General features: G+C 32.6%; 2 protein-coding genes across 2 annotated transcripts; both read right to left on the reverse strand.

Moving 5' to 3' along the window:
- Positions 1 to 339: 339 nt before the first annotated feature.
- On the reverse strand, positions 340 to 1609 carry LOC117175349 (caldesmon-like). Its single transcript, XM_033365056.1, has 2 exons — positions 1561 to 1609; positions 340 to 1172 (listed from the first exon to the last, which is right to left on the reverse strand). Exons 1-2 carry the CDS (start codon positions 1607 to 1609, stop codon positions 340 to 342), a joined length of 882 nt encoding a protein of 293 aa, XP_033220947.1.
- Positions 1610 to 3194: 1585 nt separating this feature from the next.
- On the reverse strand, positions 3195 to 18250 carry LOC117175350 (axoneme-associated protein mst101(2)-like). Its single transcript, XM_033365057.1, has 7 exons — positions 17788 to 18250; positions 17486 to 17635; positions 13226 to 13295; positions 11251 to 13008; positions 6206 to 7488; positions 6120 to 6144; positions 3195 to 3397 (listed from the first exon to the last, which is right to left on the reverse strand). Exons 1-7 carry the CDS (start codon positions 18166 to 18168, stop codon positions 3195 to 3197), a joined length of 3870 nt encoding a protein of 1289 aa, XP_033220948.1. The 5' UTR covers positions 18169 to 18250.
- Between the last annotated feature and the right edge of the window lie 5258 nt (positions 18251 to 23508).

Raw genomic sequence — 23508 nt, forward strand, 5'->3', positions numbered from 1 at the left:
CAAGCATCTTCACAAGAAAACTGAATATTGCCATTTTCTAAACCACATTAATAACCAAATTGTTTGAAATAAAAATAACCCAAAAAATAGCCGTTTTATTATGCTTTTATTCTCTACAATATTATATGATCTACTATATGTTCAAATAATAAATACGATGTGAATTAGAATATAAAGCTCAATCTTAGACCTAATGACTATTGAAATTGTGATAGAGGAATGCTGGCTGCAGTCCTTCATATCTGAACTGTTTGTCTGATTCAGAAATTTCAATTTGTCCACGTTTTAGTCCAACTTTTCAAGATATCTGAACAGTTCAGGCATCCTACTTCATCTTACTTATTGGGTCTTCTTCTTTTCAGCTTGTTGTTTTTTCTTCTCTGCCGCTTTCTTTTTTTTCTCTAGTCGGGCTTTTTTTCTTTTCTCATGTTGGGCTTTCCTTTTCTCATGTGCAGCTTTCCTTTTCTGATGTTCGGCCTCCTTTTTTTTCTTTTGTGCGTCTTTATTTTTTTTATTACTTCCGTGTTTCTTTCTTTTCTTACCACGTTTGCCTTTTTTACCTTTTTTGGATTTTTTATGCCTATGAGACTTTTTACCTTTACCAGATTTCTTAGCTGCATTTTCTTTTGAATTTGATTTTGCTCCGACAGCATTTTTTTGTGCATCTAAATCAGCTGAAGCATTGGAATTTGTTTTAAACGTTTCTGCGGATTTTGTGCTAGGATCTTCACCTGAACTGGCAACTTGTTTATTGTCTTTGGTATTTAGTGTATTAGTCTTGGCTTGAGAGGGATCTGTGGCCGATCCATCGTTAGAAGGAGAAGCATCTGGATCTGAACCGGAACTGGATTTAGTTTCTTTAGTTTTTGTTTTATCAGCATCCTCTTGAGCTGGATCTTTGGCTGATCCATTGTCTGAAGGAGATGCATCTGGATCTGGACTGAAACCAGGTTTATTCTTTTCAGCTGTTTTTTTATCAGCTCCAGTTTGAGCTGGATCTGTCGTCGATCCATCATCAGGAGTGGAAACATCAGGATCTAAACCGGAACTTGATTTAGTCTTTTTAGCTTTGGTTTTATCACCTCCATCTTGAGCTGGATCTTTGGCCTTTCCATCATCTGAAGAAGGAACATCTAGACCTGAACTGGAATCCGGAAAAGCTAGACATAATTCTATAACAAAAAAATATAAATTTGATTAATTTTCTAACTCGGAAATTCAATTTGAAAGAAATAATTCCTAGCTTTGTTGAGAATACACACATTTTTTTTGTTAACCTTATTGAAGCTTTGCTTGCCGCGCATTAATGTAGCAAAAGGTACCAAAAAAAAACTGAAAAAAATGTTAGGAAATTATTAATACTATTATTATTGGTTCAAACTTCTAATTCATGATAAATTAAGTACTCAGTACTTCCACGTTGGAAAGACTATGTTTGTAACGTAAGGAAAAGGCTAGGAAAATTGTATAAGATGGTGCCATAATATGAATCACCGAACATGGTCGATAAATTAAGAAAGACAAAAATCGTATTATTTTTATAAATGTTAATTTACTTACGGAAGAAGACTGCCGAGGTAAAAAGCAAAGCAGCAACAGCCAACTTCATTTTATCGATACATTAAAAAAAAATTATTCCTCGAAGATTGGGCTGTGACTGATGCGTTTTTATAAGGATCCTGATCGATATATACCACTACTTACTATCAAGTGGAAACAGACTATTTACATATTTCATACATCACGATAGTATTAACATAAATTTTATGAGTTAGGTGACCTAAATAAAATGTATCAATATATTCAAGAACAAGGTGACGTCCACTTAGAAAACTATTTTTAATAAAAACACCTGCAAGAAATGAAATAGCACGTTATCAGTAAGTATTACACATTATTACTTTTGGTGCAGAAATATCAAGTTAAATATCAATGAATAAAATATTTCTAATTACTTGTATATTTTTATAATAATTGGATCAGTTGAAAACTTTAGATATTAATTATGAAGTTTGTAAGTAGGCTTTGTGCACACATGTACTAAATGAAAATGTTTTTCATTTATACTTATTCTCGAGTTCTTATCTCGGTTTTCTTCTTTATCAGCCACATAATAATTTAAGCACCTTACGAGTTAACACTCTAATCATTTAAATTAATAAGATGTTGCAGTAGGTAGAAAATTATGAGCTAAATCAGCTAAGATGAATGTTTCACATTCTTGCATAATGTATTCACTTCATGTCTCAGCTTGCTACACTTATGGATCTTGGTTTTACAGCTTTTCTGAATATTCCGGTTGAGTGGACAAGTAATGTGTCCAATCAGCTGGTACTTTTATCCGGTGATAACAAAGAAAAAAATAAAGTTTGAATTTGATGCTTATTTCAGGGTACCATTTCCGGATGTAGCAGGACTCACAACCGGAATATCGTTTGCTTTTTTGTTACATGGCAGAAGGCTGCGTGGCTTCTTTCTTATAGCTAGCTAAAAAACCAAAAGCAAATTGTTGTTAACTAATGGGTGTTTTTAGTTCGCTAGATCCTATTCATTTATTCTTGTGACTAGCTTGAGGTTATCTGAGTAAGAAGGGACGAATTTTCTTTCAAACTTAGCCCACTGTTTTTGACAAAAATAAAAGCGCATCTGCTCATATGTTTCCATTACAATCTCCTTCTTGGTTTCCGAAAATTTGCCTCTGGTTTAATCAGAATGCCTACTTTTAGAAACTGTGGTGGTATTGGCTCATTAGGAGGTTGCACAGGAATATCAATAGAACAATGCATTGTGTTTGGCGGTGCAGCTTCCTGTAGCTGATGTGCTTTACCGACGTTTTTCTTACTAAATCAAGCCGTCGTTCAATCTTTATTGCTGGTATGGAAAACGTTATAAATAGTAAGGCTAGCTCTATCTTAGCTGCCAAAGCCATGAGAGGAAAGAACAAGCCCTACTGCCACGCAAACGTTAGAAGACTTGCAAAAGAGAATGATTTAATTTATCATGTTATTTACTACAGATGTAAAAGCTCATTTTTTCATAGACTTAAGACGGTTACAACCTAACATGTCCAAGCAATTTGGTTCAAGTTCGATTTTTTGAATAGTCTGGACGGCGTTGTCCAGGTATATATCATCAGTCACTGATAAACTTTTTCAATGCACTAAAGTGACCTGATAAGAGTAGTATGCCCAATTTCACATGCTAGGCAAAGCCTGGGTTTTAACCCCACCATCCACTGACTGAGTTACAGACTCTACGGCAAGACGTTGGGACTTATAACCTAAAGTGGGACTTTGACCACTAGAACCTAGTAAAAGTAGATAGCATAAATTTCCAGAGGTACCGGCTAAGGGATTGAACGCCAGACTTCTTACTCGGAGTCCCAACGTCTGAATACCTAAGACAGTGAGACTCAATTTATTTTAAATACATTATTATTATACTATTATAGCTTGACCAAGAAAACCTTTTTTTATTGATAAATCGTAATCACGAAATCACGCATACATTTTTGTCAAAAGCCTGAGTATGAATGAATGAAACTCGACCTTGTGTTAGTTCAGGACTTAATTACGCATCAATAAATAAGTTTTAACAAGAGGTTGCCAGACCATTTGGTTTCTATCAAGTGTGAATATCTGGAGAATTCATATTAAATTTATGAAAGTTATGAAAACTTAAGGCTCCACTCGGAGATTTTTCTACTTCTCAGAAAAATAATTTAAGCTTGAGCAGGTTTCAATAAATTTGAAACAAAATGTAAATTTCTAAAGATTTAAAAAAAAAATTTTTTAGAATTCCGTAATGTGTTAAGAGTGTACAAAAATATTGTCAAGATCTCTGGAGAAATTTCAAGCGTATAGGTATAGTAAAGTATAGCATCCCAGTGGGCAAAAAATAAGGGATGTCCTATAAACGTCTTCGGGGCACCCCTAAGACGTCTTTTGGAATATATCTTTTGGAAATCCTAGGGATGCTCTAAAGATGTTTAATGTCAGTACGAAAATTGTCTTTAGGGCATCTTTGGGACATAAGGCATCTTGGAGACATTGATCGGAATTATATTGGACATCAGACCAATTTGTATCTTCATCAATCAATTAGTGAATTAATTAAAAATGTATTATTGTGGGGCAGTGAAGTGCATTCGGAACTGAAAAAGTGAGGGAAAATTAATACTTAAAAGTTCATTTTTGACGAAACTTTGCTTCGCTGCTAAGTCCCTTAACACAGTGGTGCAGTGCTTGCTATTGGTGGTGCGATGGAGCGTCTTCGAAGTTCTTCTTTTTTGTTTACAATTAATTGAATCGATCATGTTAATCATTTATTCAAATTAATGATTTCATGTTACATGCAGTACTTTTGGACCTGTTGTTGAAAAAAATTTATACAAAAATAAATGGAAATTGTTTCAGAAATTATGAATACATGGTAGAAATACGACATTGAGCAAAATTCTGTCAAGTTTGTTGCTGAATTGCGAAAAATGTACATTTTTCTATTTTATTCTAGTCTCAAGTTTAAGTTAAATAATAAAAAATTATAACAATTAGTTTATATCGTTGTATAAGTATGGATACTATGCGATAAAATAAGATCCATTGAGCTAGCACCTTCATATTTGAATCAAAAAATTCATTCTCTTGCGGAGATGTAATCATAAATTAATCCAGCACCCCACAGCAGAACAAATTTAATTCAAGCACAGTTTTAGGTTTTCTTGGGCTCCTAAAATCCCCTAAAAAATTTTCCCCAAACAACCCTTAAGTTCTAAAATCAACCCAATTCAAACTTCTTTCGGTTCCTCGAAAATACCCAATCCGATTATTATCGTCCATCCCTCATTGTTAAACGTGAACCAGCGTATAGCATATCCCTTTGCAGCACGTGCATATGACATATCTACGTATCGACTTTGTCAGATCTAAATGATACATAGTGGTTGTTTTTTTTTAACGATTAAGATTGGAGCTGAAATATCAGAAAGGCTATTTTCGAGGAGTCCAAAAAAGCTAAAAATACGACATTAAGAAAATTTTTTGCGCATTTAAAGAGCCTAAAAAAGCCTAAAATTCTAGTACAATTGAATTATTATTATGTTGTGACCTTAGGGGGTGGGTATGCTAAATTAATGAAAGCAAGCACCTCCACAAGAAAATGTATTGGATGAAAAAAGTAGTTAGTTATAAGCTTTTAATGTGTCCCCTAAGGGTTTACATTTTTCTTACAGCTTCTCTATTCCTTTACACACCCTCCACACAATTACTTGGTGGTGGAAGGGGGACCTAGAGTTTAAGGTGGGTTCCGATCCACCAAGAGCAACAGCCTTAAGTTCTTATAGAAAACCTTTTTCTCTAGAGGTACCGGTCCTACGACTCTCCGGAGATGAACAACTCCCTTGCTAGGCTAGTGTTCACCTCATGGGCCACCGAGACTCTTCCAGAGTGCGAGGCGGGAATCGAACCCGCAAGCCGAAGGAATGAAAAAAGTAAAGGTGCACAAAAATTCTGACTTATTCTTATGATCTAATTTTATTGAGAACTACGCCTACCAGTCTTATATTTGTAGATATAGAAGTTTTCTCAAAGTTATTTTTATAGAAAAATAAAGGGGCCGGGTGGCACAATTAAGTACAGTCTGATAGAGAAAAAAAACGCTTTCACTTTTTTGTAACCAACCAAGATGGGATATTCTCTTAAATGAAACTCGAAGATTGCCACTTTTTAAACCACCTTACTAACCAAGTTTTTTTAAAGAAAAATAACTAAAGAAAAATTGCCTGTGTATTAGTTTTATTTTCTTAAATATTATATGATTTGCAACAGGTTTGAATAATAAGTATGATGTGAAGTAGAATAGTAATCTCAATCTTAGACCTTATGCCTATTAGAATTGTGATGGAGAAATTTTTGCTTCAGTCCTATATATCCAAATTGTTCAACTGGTTCAGTTATTCCGATTTGTCCAGGTTTCAGTACAACTTTTCAGGATATATGAATAGCTTAGGCATCCTACATTGTCTACAACTTTGATAAATTATCCTGGTGGTCCTACGTGTCTTTTTTCAAATGCTCAGAAATTTTCAAATGATTGCAGGATATAACAATGATCAAGCTTACTTGTATGACTTATTCTAAACATCACCTGAAACAGCATTTGTGTTTTGATTCTGATCAGCTTTTTGATTATTATTATTTTGTTGCGCTTTTTTTTTTTTCTTCTCTTCCGCTTTCTTTTTTTTCGCTAGTCGGGCTTTCCTTCTTTTCTCGTGTTGAGCTTTCCTTTTCTCGTGCTGAGCTTTCCTTTTCTTATGTTCAGCCTGCTTTTTTTTCTTTCGTGCGGCTTCCTTGTTTTTATTTCTTCCAGATTTCTTTTTGTTCTTACCATGTTTTCCTTTTTTACCTTTTTTGGATTTTTTATGCTTATGAGACTTTTTACCTTTACCAGATTTCTTAGCTGCTTTTCCTTTAAGACTTGATTTACCTCCGATAGCATTTTTTTGTGCCCCTAAACTATCTGAAGTACTAGTATCTGCACCTAAGCCAGTATCTAATGTATTTTCTTTATTTGTTAAACTAACAGGCTTGGCTTGAGATAGATCTGTAGCCGATAAATCATCTGCAGGAGCAGCACCTGGAATTGAACTGGAACCTGATTTACTCTTTTTCACTGATATTTTACTAGCTCCGAATTGAGATGGATCTGCGGCCGATAAGTCTTCTGGAGGAGCAGCATCTGGATCTGAACTGGAAACTGATTTACTCTTTTTAGCTGGTGTCTTATTAGCTCCGACTTGAGATGGATCTGTGGCCGACAAATCATCTGGAGGATCAACATCTGGATCTGAACTGGAACCTGATTTACTCTTTTTTGCTGATGTTTTCTTAGCTCCAGTTTGAGATGGATCTGTGGCCGATAAGGCATCTGGAGGAGCAGCATCTGGATCTGAGCTGGAACCTGGTTTATCCTTTTTAGCTGGTATTTTACTAGCTCCGACTTGAGATGGATCTGTGGCCGATAAATCATCTGGAGGATCAGCATCTGGATCTGAACTGGAACCTGATTTACTCTTTTTTGCTGATGTTTTCTTAGCTCCAGTTTGAGATGGATCTATGGTCGATCCGTCATCTGAAGGAATAGCATCTGGATCTGAACTGGAACCTGGTTTGCCTTTTTTAGCTGGTGTTTTACTAGCTCCGACTTGAGATGGATCTGTGGCCGATAAATCGTCTGGAGGATCAGCATCTGGATCTGAACTGAATCCTGATTTACTGTTTTTAGCTGATGTTTTCTTAGCTCCGGTTTGAGATGGATCTGTGGTCGATCCGTCATCTGAAGGAACAGCATCTGGATCTGTACTGGAACCTGGTTTAGTACTTTTAGATGGTGGTTTACCAGCTCCGACTTGAGCTGGATCGGTGGCTGATCCATCATCTGGAGGAGGACCATCTAGGTTTGAAATAGAATCCGGAAAGGCTAAACATAATTCTGTAACAGAAGAACATAAACTTTATAAATTTGGGAGTTTGGCAATTGATTTGAAAATCACTAACCCCTGAAATGATGAGAAAGCCAGCATATTTGAATAAAATGATGCCATGATATGAATAACCACTTGTGGTCCATAAATTAAGAAAGAATAAAAAGCGTATTATTGAAAATAATGTTATTTTACTTACGGTAGTAGAAAGCTGAGGTAAAAAGAAGTGCAGCAGCAACGAACTTCATTTTCTCGGTATATAAAAAAAATGATTCTTCGAAGATTGGGATGTAACTAATGCATTTTCATAAGAATACTGGCCGATATATACCACTACTCACAATCAAGTGGAATGAAAATATTTACGCATTGCATTCTAATATTAGCTCTGAATATGCCTGGAAAATTTTAACCACATACATCAAGCTGGTATCACAATACATTTTGTCAGTAATGTGACCCTAATAAAATGTATCAGAAGATCCATCAACAAGGTGACGGCCAACTAGGAAACGTTTTTTAAAACAACACGTGCAACAAATAGAATATTTTGTTATCAGTGAGTATACCGCTTTATTACTTTTAGTGCAGACATATCTATTTAGATCTTACTTAATAAGATAGTACAAATTACTTGCAAATTTTTATAAAATTAGATCAGTTAAAAACTTGAAAGACTAATTAGAAGCATAAAAATTAAAGACAACAAGTGCAAAAGCAAAGTATTATAAAGTGTATAAGTAGGCTACGTCGCCACTATTTAAGCCTAAAAACTTTTTTATTTATACTTTGTATCGGATTGTTGAGTTGGTTTTTTCGTTATCAGACAAGAAACAATTTAACTCCTTACTGAGTAACATATTTAACGAATTAAATCAATATGATGTTTGAAGGTCATCTTTACTTGGGGTACTTAAGGTCATCTGCTGTTAATTCTTTTACAGTTTTGAGACAAAAATAATTGACAGCAGTTTCGTATCCCAACTCCAAGCCAGATGGAACCCTATCTTTAAATTAATTGCAACAAAATTTATTTCAGAGTTTTCACTGTGAAGGATTTTGTCTCAAAGCACGGACATTTTTGTTTGTTAAGGTTGTCAAATATCATATACCAGTGGATTGCTTCTTTCCTGTGCATCCTGGAGCTTAACGTATACTAATGAAAATTAAATTAGGTAAAATACAGCACAAAAATTAAAAAAGGAAAGTGTATCAAAAATAGTCTAAGAATAACGGCCTTTTAAAAGCCCGATTTTTTGCGACATTCTACAAAAAATTGCACGGTTTTTGTTTCTATGTAGTTTAGATTCTAAACGCCATGTGAAAAAATAATAATTTCGAACTCTATTTGCAGGTAAATTTTAAGTGATCCGTTTTTTGCAGAAACCTTGTTTCAGTAATGCCACAAAAGAAAATTCTTAGAGCAAAAAATCAAATGGTACTTAATTTTGCGGAAGCTCAAAAAATTGCACCACTAGAATCTTATAAAAGTACATAGAAAAATGTTCAGGGATAGAGCTCAAAGATCGCACACCCGACTTCTAAAGCGGAGTCCGAGCGTCTAGCTACCTTAGCCAGCAAGGGTCAAATTATTATTATTATTGTATTATTATTATAACATTATTTTTCAGTATAATATCCTGAACCAGAATATTTCCCGTCCACAAATGGTAACCTCCCAACTGTGCACGTCTTAATTATTAGGATCAGATATTTAACATAGAAGTCCGCGTACACGTAAAGGAGACTCATGTGAAATTTTAATTAAAAAGTCTGATTGTATTAATTGAGACGTGCACGGACAGAAGTCTTCTATGTGTACATATAGACTTTTAAGGTAAACATCTGATCGCTTTAATCGAGGCGTGCACAGTTGGAAGGGTGCCATATGTGCATATGTACTTTCAAGTAAAAAATCTGGTCGCATTGATTGAAGCGTGCACAGTTGGGAGAATTCACTCTCCCAAAATATGGTATACTATCTGTACACGCAAGACTCTAGTTGGGTACGATCTGTGTACGTGCAAGGTTGTGCGGAAAAAGTTACCAGAATTCTAGAATCACTCGCAGAGAAGAAATCATAATTGCAGAGCTTCTGAAAAGGAAGGAGGACTTCGCACAAGCAGTACATTGCCTGGATGGGAGAGAAATAAACTTTCCTGTCTAATGAAGGTGTTAAAAAATTGCGTTATAGTGTCCAAACAATGATTCTAAAACATAAAAAATTTCAAAGTTTTCTTCACATAATGGCAATAAGATCTATGTACTCAATTTACTTGTTATAAAGCTGATCAATAAAAAACACAGTGATTGTGATGGTGTCAATAACTTTTTTTAAAGTTAGGAAATTATTTCTAAGAAATTATTATTTTTAATTATTATAAATTTTTTTTATTATAATAAATTATTATAGGTTATTAATTAGGAAATTATTATATTAGTTAGGAAATTATTATAGGTTGATGCCATAATGTAAATCTCGCAACACGGACGATATTTTAAGAAAGACAAAAGAATGTTTCTACGAATGTACCGGCAGCACGCCGGTAAAATATCACTTATTGTGTCAACAAACCTGATCAAAATATACAGAAACAACGTGGTTGTCACCTAGGGACTGATTTTAAAAAACACCAAATGCAAGAAATTAGATAATGCGTAACCAGAAAGTTTGGTGTATGATAATTATCATTGCAGATACATCTCTCTAATTTATATTAGTGATATCATACTCATTATTAGAAAACTGCTACTAACTTGATTAGTTGAAATACAGTTTCATTTAAAAACAATTGTTTAAAAAATATTGAAATTATAAATTATGAACTTTGCTAATATTCTCTGTAACTTTCAATGATTGCTTTATACTAATTAGATAGTGAAAAATAATAACTGATTTGTGAAAATATTTGCATTTATTTAGGCATGTGTATATAATCAATAGAATTTTCTCCAACTAAGAAACGTGACAAATCGCAACTTTTAGTAAGAGGACGTGACTGTGTCACATTGATAGGTTTATAAATATTCTAGGTATTAAAATTATTGTATGTTTGAGGTGTAATACAAATCTTAGAGATAAGAAAGAAACTTTCTTCTGAAAAATTAAATTTTGTAAAAACTGTATTTAGAAAAGGCCTAATACTAAAAATTAAAGTCTAATTATTATATAAATAAATGCTGTTAAGCTTTTTGAACATTAAATTCTGCACTTGTCATGGGAACATGCTGTTTTTTTTTGATTTTACGATTTATTTGTTTATTTTTTATTATTATTACTGTAGGTCAATATTTTGTTTAAATACAAAGGATAAAATTGTAATAGCAATAAAACATATGAGTATTGTGCCAATAAGTTTAGCAAAGGTCCCAGTATCATCTCCCACTCAAACCCGAAAATAATCACTTTGACCTTGACTTAGAAAAACGTAGGTATTCTTAAACCAGAATCGATAATAAGGGCCCTTTTCAGGCAGACGCCAACATATTATAAGTAGAATGACAAAGGTTTTTAAAGTAATATATGCAAATGAAATTGCCAGAATATATTTTAATTATCCATAATATTACATGTAACATAACAGATTCAAATAAGAAAAAAGATCAAAATTTATAGCGCGTAACTGAGTCCTGAATGCTCTGATGATTATAATTGTAATGAAGAGACGCCTATTGAAGTTATCCATAGCATAATTTTTTAACTGGTTTCGGCATCACAAATAGTCCAGTGACTTTTTAAATTGTTATGATTTACCAAGACCGTCTAACACTTTTAGATTTTTTCTCCTGCTCAACTTTTTGTTTTCTTTCCTGTTCAGCTTTTAGTTTTTTCTCCTGTTCGAGTTTTTGTTTTTTCTGCTGTTCGGCTTGCTTTTTCTTCTCCTGTTCGGCTTTTTGTTTTCTCTCTTGTTCAGTTTTTTGTTTCTTCGCCTGTTCAGCTTTTTGTTTTTTCTCCTGTTCGAGTTTTTGTTTTTTCTGCTGTTCGGCTTGCTTTTTCTTCTCCTGTTCGGCCTTTTGTTTTCTCTCTTGTTCAGCTTGTTGCTTCTTCGCCTGTTCAGCGTTTTGTTTTTTCTCCTGTTCGAGTTTTTGTCTTTTCTGTTGTCCGGCTTGCTTTTCCTTCTCCTGTTCGGCTTTTCGTTTTCTCTCTTGTTCGGCTTTTTGTTTCTTCACCTGTTCAGCTTTTTGTTTTCTCTCCTGTTCGAGTTTTTGTTTTTTCTCCTGTTCGGCTTTTCGTTTTCTCTCTTGTTCGGCTTTTTGTTTCTTCACTTGTTCAGCCTTTTGTTTTTTCTCCTGTTCGAGTTTTTGTTCTTTCTGCTGTTCGGCTTGCTTTATTTTCTCCTGTTCGGCTTTTTGTTTTCTCTCTTGTTCGGCATTTTGTTTCTTCACTTGTTCAGCTTTCTGTTTTTTCTCCTGCTCGGCTTGTTCCTTTTTCTCCTGTTCTGCTTTTTGTTTTTTCACTTGTTCAGATTTCTCTTTTATTTCCTGTCCAGTTGCTGGTGTATTAACTCCAGCTTGAGGTTGAGATTGAGGACTGGAGACTGGCACTTTAGGGTTTTCAGGTTCTTCAGACAATCCTGATGGTTTAGGCTCTTCAGTTGATTTTGTATTCGACCCATTTTGTGGTTGAGATTGAGGACTGGAAACCGGTTCTTTAGGCACTTTAGGTTTTTCAGGATCTTCAGATTCTTCTGATGGTTTAGGTTGTATGGTTGGCACACGGTCCTGAGGTTGAACTATGGGACTGGAAACTGGTTTAGACTGTTCAGTTGGTGGTGAATCAGCTCCGCCTGGAGTTTGAACTTCAGGACTAGGAACTGGTTTAGACTGTTCAGCTGGTGGCGCATCAGCTCCGCCTGACGGTTGAATTGAAGGATTGGTAACTGCTTTAGACTGTCTAGTTGCTGGTGTATTAGTTTCCGCTGGTGGTTGAACTTGAGGACTGGAATCCGGTTTTTTAGACTTTTCGAGGTTTTCAGGTTCTTGAGATTTATCGGATGGCTTAGGTTGTTCGGTTGGCACTCCGTATTGAGGTTGAACTGTGGGACTAGAAACTGGTTTAGACTGTTCAGCTGATGAAGCATCAGCTTTGCCTGGAGTTTGAACTGTACGACTGGAAACTGGCTTAGATTGTTCAGCTGGTGGCGCATCAGCTCCGCCTGGAGTTTTAATTGGACTGGAATCTGGATTGGGCTGTTCAGCCGGTGATGAATTAGCTCCGGCTGGCGGCTTAACTTGAGGAATAGAAACCGACTTTTCGGAGTCTTTAGGTTTTTCAGGTTCTTCAGATTTTTCTGATGCTTTAGGTTGTTCGGTTGGAATTCCGTATTGAGGTTGAACTGCGGGGCTGGAACCTGACTTAGACTGTTCAGATGGAGAAGCATCAGCTCCGCCTGAAGGTTTAGTTGAAGAACTAGAATCTGATTTCAGCTCTTCAGTTGGTGATGCTTGTCCATCTACTGGAGGAGCAACATTTGGAGGTGTCTTTACATCTACAGCAGGTGTAGCACTGGGAACCGGTAAGGTTGAACCTAATTTTGCAACAAGAAAATATAAATTTAGTTAATTAGGAAGGTTAGAAATGTATTTTAAATGAATCTGTACCTAGTTTAGTTTTTACTCAATAAAAAGGAAGACAAAATGAACAAATAATGAAAAATAATTCAACAACTAAACCAAATTTTTAAACACATGAGGCACAAATTATTTTTAAATCATAAGTCAAAAATGTGTGGTAATAATAATTACCTAAGAAAACTGCAGATATAAAAAGCAGAGCAGCAAAGACGAACTTCATTTTCTTGAAGTATACAAGAAACTAAGTCTTCTAAGTTTGCGTTGTAACTGAGGAATTAGAAGAATCCTGGCCGATATATACTAACCACCAAACGGAGGAGGGAGACTAGTTTTGCAATACATTCTAATATCAATCATTCATAAGTTTGAAAATTTTCCATTGTACGCATCGCGATAGTATTAAATTACCTATAGCGTAAATCAAATTTATCAAAATACACAAGAACAAGTTAAATACCACCTAAGCACCGTTTAAAAAAAACGTCTAAGTAATAAAATAATATGACAACACTAAGTTTATTGCATGACGATTTTTATTGTAGGCATGTCTCTAAATCTTAATTAGCGAAATTTAATTACGATTAAATTTCTGCTCCATAGGCTAGTTGAAACAATGAGATATCAATTTGAAAAGCTTTCGGTTACTTCGCAGAGTTGAAAAAATCAGAATATGGTCTTCAATATTCTAAAAAAACAGCTTAAGAAAAAATTTTTTAAATGAGACAAATTGCGACTGTGCTGGTACTCGAATTGACAGTAGGACCTATAGACTTTTCTAAGCACGACTGTGAGTTTTTTAACCATAATTTTCTTTTTAGTCTGCATATTTATTTTCAAAAATTTCACTCGAAGGAGCTCAAAAATTTATAAAAAATCTTTTTTGACATAATTTCATATTGCCTCATAAGCCTGGCTTATTCCATACAAAATCAGAGGTTTTATTAAAACTTTAATACTACCTGTTTTCATTAATTAATTTTTTAAAAATACGTGCGTAAATTATATTTTCTTAAATAAAATTTATGATCCTGTCATTTCAAACTTGATTGAAACAATAAAATGGCAATATTGCGAAATTTCCAAACAAGTTAGGTAAGCCTACAGACACTTCATATTTATTACATATTGATTCAACATGGAAAAACTAGAATTAATTACACATTTATTTGATATTGTCTTGCATTATACATGTCACAACTTTTATGCTTCTAACAATGCTCATAGCATTGTTTGCGAACTGCTTTCCTGAAATTGCATTGTTTAAATTGTAATTAGAATTTGACAGCTCAGCGAAAATCTTATTCTAAACAAAATTTTTTCTTGTAAACTGTATTTTGAAGAAATAAGTTCAAAGGAAAAGAAATATCGTTTTGAAAGATAAAAAAAGTATTAAAATCAGTTTATAGAACCAATCAAAAAAATTTGTACCCAAAGACCGGACAAGGTGACCCCTAAGGATTTCCTCAGGATTTCTACAAATCCTTACCTAAAAGAGAAAGGGCTCTTTTGGCAATATTTGTTGTAAATTTACTTTTTTTAAAGTCATTTTTAATTTTTAATTTTTTTAATGATTGAATTTTGCTACCACACGGAAAATAAGATTTTTTTTCAAATTCAGAATTATTCAGATTTTATTTTAAACTGTTAATTTTATGTTTTGAAGATTTTAAAATATTTCAAAAAAGAATCTAAAAGATAGTAAAACAATGACTAAGTATAAAATATTTTTTTTTTATTTGTAGAACTTCCAGTAGTTTGAAAAGAATCGAAAATAATTGAATTCTTGAGAAGATTCAGAATAATTTAAAATGAAAGATACATTTTTTAAACAAAAAATGAAAAGACTTTTAAGAATTTGTAAGGGTTTTAAGAGAATAATAAAATTGTCTGAAGATTCAGTTGAAATTTCAAATAATTTCTTTATTTTGAAAAAGGGATTCTACAAGAAAATTAAATTAGAATTACAAAATTTTAAAAAAATTCTATCATGACTAATAAATATTTCATGATTTTTTTTTTGAATAATTAACCTTAGGATAATGTTCCAGAACATTTCAATGTATTTAAAAAAAAAATTGAAAAAAGAATCTGGAAGTCTTTGAGACCAATTTTCTTATCTTTAACGAATTTTAAAACAAATTTGAAAAAATTTTAAAGACATTTAGAATGTTTTAGACGTCATAAAAGGATTCCAAAAAAGTTATTAATTTGAAAATTACAAAAATGTTGAGAAAAATGTACATTTTTTACAATTTTGTAAAAAAGAAGCTTTTTTAAATTTGGAAAAGTTTTGCGAGAATCAATCTAAAGTTATTTCAAGCTAAAAAATAGAAGTTATTAAAAATGATTTCTAAAATCAAGAAAAATATTTTATTGTGAATTATAACTAGCTTTGGTAAAGAACTCGAGATGAACTTTTCAAATAAATATTTCACAATTTTCATTGTTAATTTAGCAATAGTTTTTAGGGTATAATATTTCTCTCTCTTTATTTTTGTAAAAGTTGCAATATTACAGCATTAGAGTATTAAAAATAAATGAAAATTGCAACTTTTACCTAAAGAAAAAAGAAAGACATTGAACTCTCAATAGTTATTATCAAATAAAGAAAACCCGAAATACTTTTTTTCCAAAATTTCACTTTGAGTCCTTTTATAAAATTACTTATGATTAACACTAGCATATTTTCCCTATTTTTAAGGAATATTAGGGAAAATTAAAAAACATAATTTATTTATTAAAATATTTGAAAATCCGAAATGAATTTAAGTTAATGAGTGAAAAATATTATATATTATATTTTCGCAAATTATTTTTAATTCAAAAGATTTAAAAAATCTGAAATATTATTATATTTTACCCAGACATTTCAGGAAAAATACCAGTTTGTTCTCTTTTTCGGACGTTACTAATTTTATTTTTGTTTCGTTTTATCGTATTATATATACAGAGGATATAGTTTAATAATAATTAAATAATTAATTTAGACAAAAAACTGATACTTGCTGCGATTTGTGGAAGAATAAAGATACTATGTTTTTCTCATTCTAATTATAATAAGAAGATATTGGTTTTATGTAAAAACTGACTGCCATGGATTTTCTCAAATTTTCATGTTTGAAGAGCCAAAATACAAAAGAAAAACTGGATTTGCGGTAGTTTCTAGCTTATATTGTTGTTGTTCTTGTTTTTGAAATTGTTAAAAAATAAAAATTCTATTTTGCGAGCCACTTATGCAAAAAATAAAAAAATAAAATGCCCACTATAACTTTTGACCCGTAAAAGATGTACATGTTTGTTATAAATAATTTTGTATAGCAAACTTTGTTTTTGCTTTAAACGAAAAAAAATTAATGAAAAAATAATAATGGAAGCGGCAAACATCTGTGATTAATTATTTTTTGATAGAACCCGTAGTTTTTGATTTGACAGAAAAAAAGAAGAAAAAAATTGGTAAAACTACAGGAAGTACAATAAATTTATAAACAAAAGTTTTTCACCGAAAAAAAATCTGTGTTTTTATTAACAGTACATTTTTCAGGGTATCTGAGGATGAAAATTAATGCAAAAGAAGAAAATAATATTAAAGTAATTACGGAAAATAAGATTTGTTATTTATGTAACAATACGTGAATGAGCAGTTCCAGACTGGGGTAAAGCAAAGAATATAATTGCTACAACAGAGTTGAACTTAATGTAGAAAATTTCTCATTTTGAAAAAATTGAGTGCGAAACGCGAGATACGTGATGCAAATAGAGATGTAAAACTGCCTCAAGGAGATGTATCTAAAACATCTGGTTAAGGTTCAGAATATAGAAAAAATAAAAAATGTAAAGCTAATAAAAAATTCGAGCAGCCTAGAGGAAATAAATCTTGAAAAGAGAAAAAAAGCCCCTAGAATGATAAAAGGAAAAAAATAGGAAAAGAAGAAAAAAGCCGAGCATGATAAGGACAAGAAGGCCGAACAATAAGGAGTTTTAACAAAAGAGAATTCGCAATCCTGCCAGCGAAGATCGCTGCTCGCACATTGCGCGATGATAATATGTCCACGTAGCGGACAGATTTTTAAAAATAATTTTTAATGATGTATTATAATATTATATATATATTATTGATAATAACCTACTTTAGGTTAAACAACAAAGTTGTTGAATTAAAAAATCCAAAAGGAGTTGGCAGTAGATAATGTTTTTATTTTTGTAAAATCACATTTGCAACATATACAAATAGGAAGCAAGATCAAAATTTATACTGAGAAACTGAATTCTGGATGCTCTGACAAAGAATTTCCAAATTGTAATAGCTGTCCATGGTGTTTTTTCGGATAGTCCAGGATATCCAAATTATTAAGCTTATTCACACTTCTCATTTTTTTTATTATCCTTTTCTTTCTTTTTCTCTTCGGCTTTTATTTTCTTCTCTTGTTCGGCTTTTCTTTTTTTCTCTTGTTCGGCTTTCTTTTTCTGATCATGCTCGGATTTTTTCTTCTCCTTTTCCTCTTCTTTTTTTTTGTCATGCTTGGCTTTCTTTTCCGCTTTTTCAACTTTCTTTTGTTTAGCCTGCTCGACTTTTTTATCACGCTTCAATTTTTTAGCAATTTCACTTTTTTTATTCTTTTCACACTCTGTAGCTTTACCAGATGCATTAGGTGAATCTCCTTGCGAATCTCCCTGATTTGGTTGAGTATCTCCTTCTGGTCCTTCCTGAAAAGATTCCTGAGATGTTTTGGTACTTCCTGCCACTCTTTTATCAGCTTCTGCTGCAACATCCTTAGCTTGAGTCTGTCCAACTGGTGATGCATTGTCTCCGTCTTGCGATTGATCTTGACCCTGATTTGATTTTGAAGCTCTTTTCTGCTTCTTTCCTTTCTGTTTAGAATCTCCGTCTTCTGCTCCGTCGGCATCAACTCCCTGGGAAGATGCAGATTCAGATGTTTGAGCATAACCTCCATTTTTTTTATCACCTCCTGCTGCAGCATCCTTAGCTTGAGTCTGTCCAACTGATGATGCATTAGATCCGGCTTGAGACTGAGCTTGACCCTGAGTTGATTTTGCAGCTCCCTTCTGCTCCTTTCCTTTCTGTTTTGAATCTCCTCCTTCTGCTGCTTCAGCATCTACTCCCTGAGAAGATTCAGATGTTTCAGTATTTCCTCCGACTTTGTTATCACCTCCTACCGCAGCATCCTTAGCTTGATTCTGTCCAACTGGCGATGAATTAGCTCCATCTTGAGACTGATCTTGAGCTTGAGCCTGAGCTTGAGCTTGAGCTTGTACATTCTTCTGTGCGTCTCCATATGCTGGTATACCGGAGGACGGAAAGGCGGAACATAATTCTGTAGCAAACAAATATAAATTCAATAAAGTTTGAGGGATAGAATTTCATATTAAAAATTTTGATAACTCGTTTTGTTCAATTTAAAGAGAAAGTACTAATAATAGTATTATTATTATTATTATTATTATTAAAATTATTATACTTACGAATGGAGATGGCAGAGGTTACAAGTAGAGCCGCAAAAACGAACTTCATTTTCTTGATTAATACAAGATACTGATTCTTCTAAGATTGCGTTGTGACTGATAAATTTTAAGAATAAATCTAGCCGATATATATACTGCCCAATATCCGTTAGAAAAAGAATAGTTACGCAGTGCACGCAGATGTGAGATCTAATGTCAATAAAGTTTATGTAAACACACAAGATCGAAGCGTCTGTCACTTGATCATGGATTTTAAAAAGAACATCTGTAAGCAATAAATTATTCCCTCATTAATAAGTATATTGCATGAAAATAATTATAGCAGGCACATCTGCTTAAATATAAATAATAAAAAATATATTTAAAACATATGCACCTATATATAAGGATAATTATCATTTATTTAAAAAAAAATCAATTTCTTTTCCAAAATGTTGTTATGGATTTTACAAAAAATATTCATTTCTTCCCCTTAGTTATAATTATTAAAAATGAGCAGATTCTTTTTTGATTTATAAAATATGGCATCAAGGTAGAACTGCATTCAAACATTAAAATTTTATTCAAATTTTCTGCAACTCTGCATTAACCGCGTTTTCTAGACATATTTATTTCTATATATAAGGTTTCTTCAAAAATCAAACTTCTTCAGTTGAAAATTAAACTATTCAGAATTCATGTATTTTGTTAAAAATTATTCTTTTTTGTTTGGAAATTGATTTTGCCTACTTAACAACTTAATTCGCTAATTGAAAATTAAGCTATTCTATTTTTCAAGAATTAATATTTTTTCGTTTAAAATTCATTTATTCGATTCAAAATGGTGTTTTTTTGTTAAAAAAATGAATCTTTTTAGTTGAAAATTCCACTAAAGATTAAAATTATAGTTTAAAATTCATGTACTTTGTTAAAAATTACTCTTATTTCGTACAAATTTAATCTTTCTAGTTAAAATTCCTCTGTTTGGTTAAAAATTGAACTTTTTTTTTTAAATTCAACTATTTGTTTGAAAATTTTTTTTTTTTTTGAAGGTTTTTCTATTCTGGGCGAAAATTAATCTTTTTGGTGACAAATGCACTTCTTCGTTAAGAATTTATTTTCAAAACTAATCTTTTGGGTTTAGAAATCACTTTATTAGCTTAAAAATTAGTGCCTGAAAGTTCATTTTTCCACTGAAAATTTATTCATACCATGTTTGTTTGAAAATCAATCTTCTTCAGTTAAAAATTCAACTAATTGATTGGAAATTTTTGCAAATTGTGAGAACGTTGTCTTTTGCGGTGGAATAATAATCTTCTTGGTGACTAAGTCACCTTGTCGGTTGAAAAATTCATTTATTAAGTAGAAAATCAATCTTCTAGTTTTTTAAATTAAAAAGACATTTTTTCAACCAACATATTACTTGTTTATTTTTGGTAGAATTTTTTTTTCTTGACATTTTATGTTTTTCGCTGAAAATTCGTCTGTTTGATTGGAAATGTAACTATTGAATTAAAAGTTTATTTTATTTGGTTGAAAATTTATTTCTCTAACATAAATTAAACTATTCCATTTTTTGAAAAAGAAATTATGTTTTTTTGTTAAAAATTTCTCTTTTTGTGTAAAGTTGATCTCTTGGTATGGAAATGTAATAATTGATTTTAAAATGTAATTTTTTGGATTTTAAAGATGCGTAATTTGGTTCAAATTTTATGTAATTGGTTAAAACTTCAACAAATTTAGTTGAAAATGAAGTTTTCAACAGAAAAAGTATCGGCTTTTTTTACTAGAAAATTGATCCTTTTAAGTTGAAAATGGACTTATTTTGTTAAGAACTCGAATTTGTTACTCGAAAATTAAGTTATTTCGGTTAAAAATGCATATTTTTGTGATGTAAATTTAACTTTTTTTCTTCAAAAATGAGTCTTTATGACTTCAAAACCCAACATTTTGGATACAATTTTTTTTCTTTGTTGATTGAAGAATCTTTGTTGGTTAAAAATTCCACTGTTTTGTTGACAATTTTTTTTTAACCTGATTGACCAGTTTTTTATTGCGAATCAATATATTTGTGAATAAGCATATCAAATATTCCACTTTTTGTTAAACATTATTTTCCTTTTTAATTTATTAGAATGGTTGAACATTTCACTATTTTTTCGCAAATCTTTTTTTCTTGTTTAAAAATTAATTATTTTAACTGAAAAAATAATTTTCAGATTAAGAAATCTTGAACTTTTAACATTATTTGAAACTGCCCTTCCACTACTTTGGGTCAATTTTGACCCGCATATTCTAAGTAAAATAAAAATTATTTCTAAAATAATATATGCAAAAGAAATTTTTTAGAAGATGATTTTTTAATTGTCCACAATATTACATATTATAAAATAGATTCCGAATCATACATGCTGAATTGTCCTGGTCGTCCAAGCCTTGTTATTACTTTAAGATTTTTTCTTCAGTTAGACTTTTTGTTTCCTTTCTTGTCACCTTCATTTTTTTTCTCCTGTTCACATTTTTGCTTTTTCTCTTGTTCAGTTTTTTTGTTTTCTCACCAGCTCAGCTTTTTGATTTTTTTCCTGTTTTTTTTTTCTTCTGTTCGGCTTTCTTTTTTCTTTCCTGTCCAGCTTTTCCTGTTCTCTTTTATTCGGCTTTTTCTTCCTTTACCTGTTGAGATTTTAGTTTTTTATTCTTTTCGACTTTTCGTCTATTGTCTTGCTCGGCTTTCTTTTCTTTCACCTGCTCGGCCTTTAGGTTTTTTTTCTTGTTCATCTTTTAGTTTTTCACTTGTTCAGCTTTTCCTTTTATTTCCTGTCCAGCTGGTGGTGTATTAAGTTCGTCTTCAGCATTTTAGGACTTGAAATTGGTTCTTTTGGGTTTTCAAGTTCTTCAGACATTCCATATGATCGGGACCAAATAAACCCAGTTGATTGAGACTTAGGACTGGAAACCAGATTTTTAAGATATTTTATGTCTTTTAGGTTCTTCAGACCTTCCTGATGACTTAGGCTGTTTAATTCATTTTGTTTTCGATTCATTTTCAAGTTGAGATTGAGCACCGGAAACTGGTTCCTCATCCTTTTCAGGTTTTTCATGTGCTTGTGATTTTTCTAATAGTTTAGGTTGATTGGTTGGCACTCGTATTTAGGTTGAACTGTTGGACTAGAATACGGTTTAGATTATTCAGATGGTGGGCATTAGCTCCGGCTGGTGGCTCAACTTGAATACTGAAAACCGGTTTTTCAGGCTTTTCAGGTTTTTCATGTTCATGAGATTTTTCTGATGGTTCAGGTTGTTCAGTTGGCACTTAGTATTGAGGATTGATTGAAACTGATTTAGTCTGTTCAGCTGGTGATGAATCAGCTCCACCTGGAGTTTGAACTGTAGGGCTGGAAACTTGTTTAGACTGTTCAGCTGGTGGCGCATCAGCTCTGGCTAGAGATTGAATTGAAGAACTGGAATCTGATTTAGGCTGTTCAGCAGGTGGTATATTAGCTCCAACTGGTAGTTAGACTTGAGGATGGAGAACCGGAGTTTCAGGAATTTCAAGATTTTCATGTTCTTGAGATAATTTTGATCGTTTAGCTTGTTTATTTGGTACTCTGTATTGAGATTGAACTGTGGGACTGGCAACTGGCTTTTTTTTTGTTCAGCTGGTGGCGTATCAGCTCCGTCTGGAGGTTGAATTAAGAACTAGAATCTGGTTTAGTCTATTCAGTTGGTGATATTTGTCCATCTACTGGAGGAACAACACTTGCAGGTGTCTGCGTCTACACTAGGTGCAGTCCTGGAAACCGGTAAGTTTGAAGCTTTTTTTTACTTAAGGCCATGTGATGAGCATAACAGCTAATCAAGTCAGCCCTAAGATCAACATTTTTTCACCCATATTGAAAAATAAAAGTTTAAATAACGCGGAAAGTTTTTTCGGGAAATGTTAATAAATATTAAAGGATCGTTTGTGGCCTTGCAAAGAGTTGGAGTGAGAACAAAGTTTATTTATGAAAATAATGACTATCGACGGAGACATTTAGGTTTTACAGCAGAAGTTTGACTTAATTTTCTCTGACGGTAATCATGTAATCTGTTTTACCTACAAACCCCTAGAAGTTCGAAGTTGTCTACTTGCTGCGCTAGTGCTGCTTTGACACAGCTGATACCAGACTGATACGTATATCAGACCAAATATGTTTAATTGCATTTGAAGTGCAAACTTTAGTTTTTGCATTATTTGTGCATAGTGTTCGGGAGCGATTTTTGCTGTTTTGCCCTACTTCGATAAATGTAAACCTCATAAATAGCCCATTGACAACATTGCAAATTGCTTGCAGGGTTTGACGACGGCACGGTCGGCATTTTTCCAAAATAGTAATTAAAAAAAACTTTTTTCACTATTCTAATTATTTAGGACTAGACACATTCTTACATGCCTTCTATTTATCGTGCCAAATTTTTAACACGATATCTCATTCCGTGTGGACGTAAGCTGAGAAAGAAAACTTCCACTGGTATTTTCTTTAAAAAAAAAAAATTTCTCAAAATTTCCACCGGAACAAAGCAGGGACATGGACTTTATTACCTCCTCTTTCATTTCCCAAACTTTCAGAACGATACCTCATTTCGTTTAGACGTAATTTGGGAAAGAAAAATTGAAGACCAGGTTTGGTCACGTGACCCTCTCGTCACATGGCCTTAATAAAAAGCAGGAAAAATGGATGTTACTGATAATTACCAACAAAAACTCCTGATGTAGAATACAGAGAAGCAAAAAAGTACTTCGTTTTTTTGACGTATAAAAAAAACTGAATCTTCTAAGTTTGCGCTTGAAGTGATGAATTTTTTGGAAGAATCCTTGCCGATATCTATACTAAATTTAATCCGAAGAAAGGAAAATATTTTTACAAAATATTCTAATATCAAGACTTTCATGAGTCGGAAAAATTTCCACTGTACTCATTACGAGATTATTATATCACCTGTAGCGTCAATCAAAT

Source organism: Belonocnema kinseyi, chromosome 6, assembly GCF_010883055.1.
Source record: "Belonocnema kinseyi isolate 2016_QV_RU_SX_M_011 chromosome 6, B_treatae_v1, whole genome shotgun sequence".
NCBI classification, from domain to species: domain Eukaryota; kingdom Metazoa; phylum Arthropoda; class Insecta; order Hymenoptera; family Cynipidae; genus Belonocnema; species Belonocnema kinseyi.

Excerpts from the sequence above, each read along its gene's own strand:
- LOC117175350 (XM_033365057.1), bottom strand. The coding sequence starts at position 18,168 with ATGCTGAAGCAGCAGAAGGAGGAGATTCAAAACAGAAAGGAAAGGAGC. Across the intron at positions 7,489-11,250 it reads GCAGGAGAAAAAATCTAAAA|AATTATGTTTAGCCTTTCCG; the intron begins GTGTTAGACGGT and ends CTTCTGTTACAG. Across the intron at positions 6,145-6,205 it reads AAGAGAAGAAAAAAAAAAAA|GTGATGTTTAGAATAAGTCA; the intron begins GCGCAACAAAAT and ends ATGCTGTTTCAG.
- LOC117175349 (XM_033365056.1), bottom strand. The coding sequence starts at position 1,609 with ATGAAGTTGGCTGTTGCTGCTTTGCTTTTTACCTCGGCAGTCTTCTTC. Across the intron at positions 1,173-1,560 it reads TACCTCGGCAGTCTTCTTCC|AATTATGTCTAGCTTTTCCG; the intron begins GTAAGTAAATTA and ends TTTTTGTTATAG.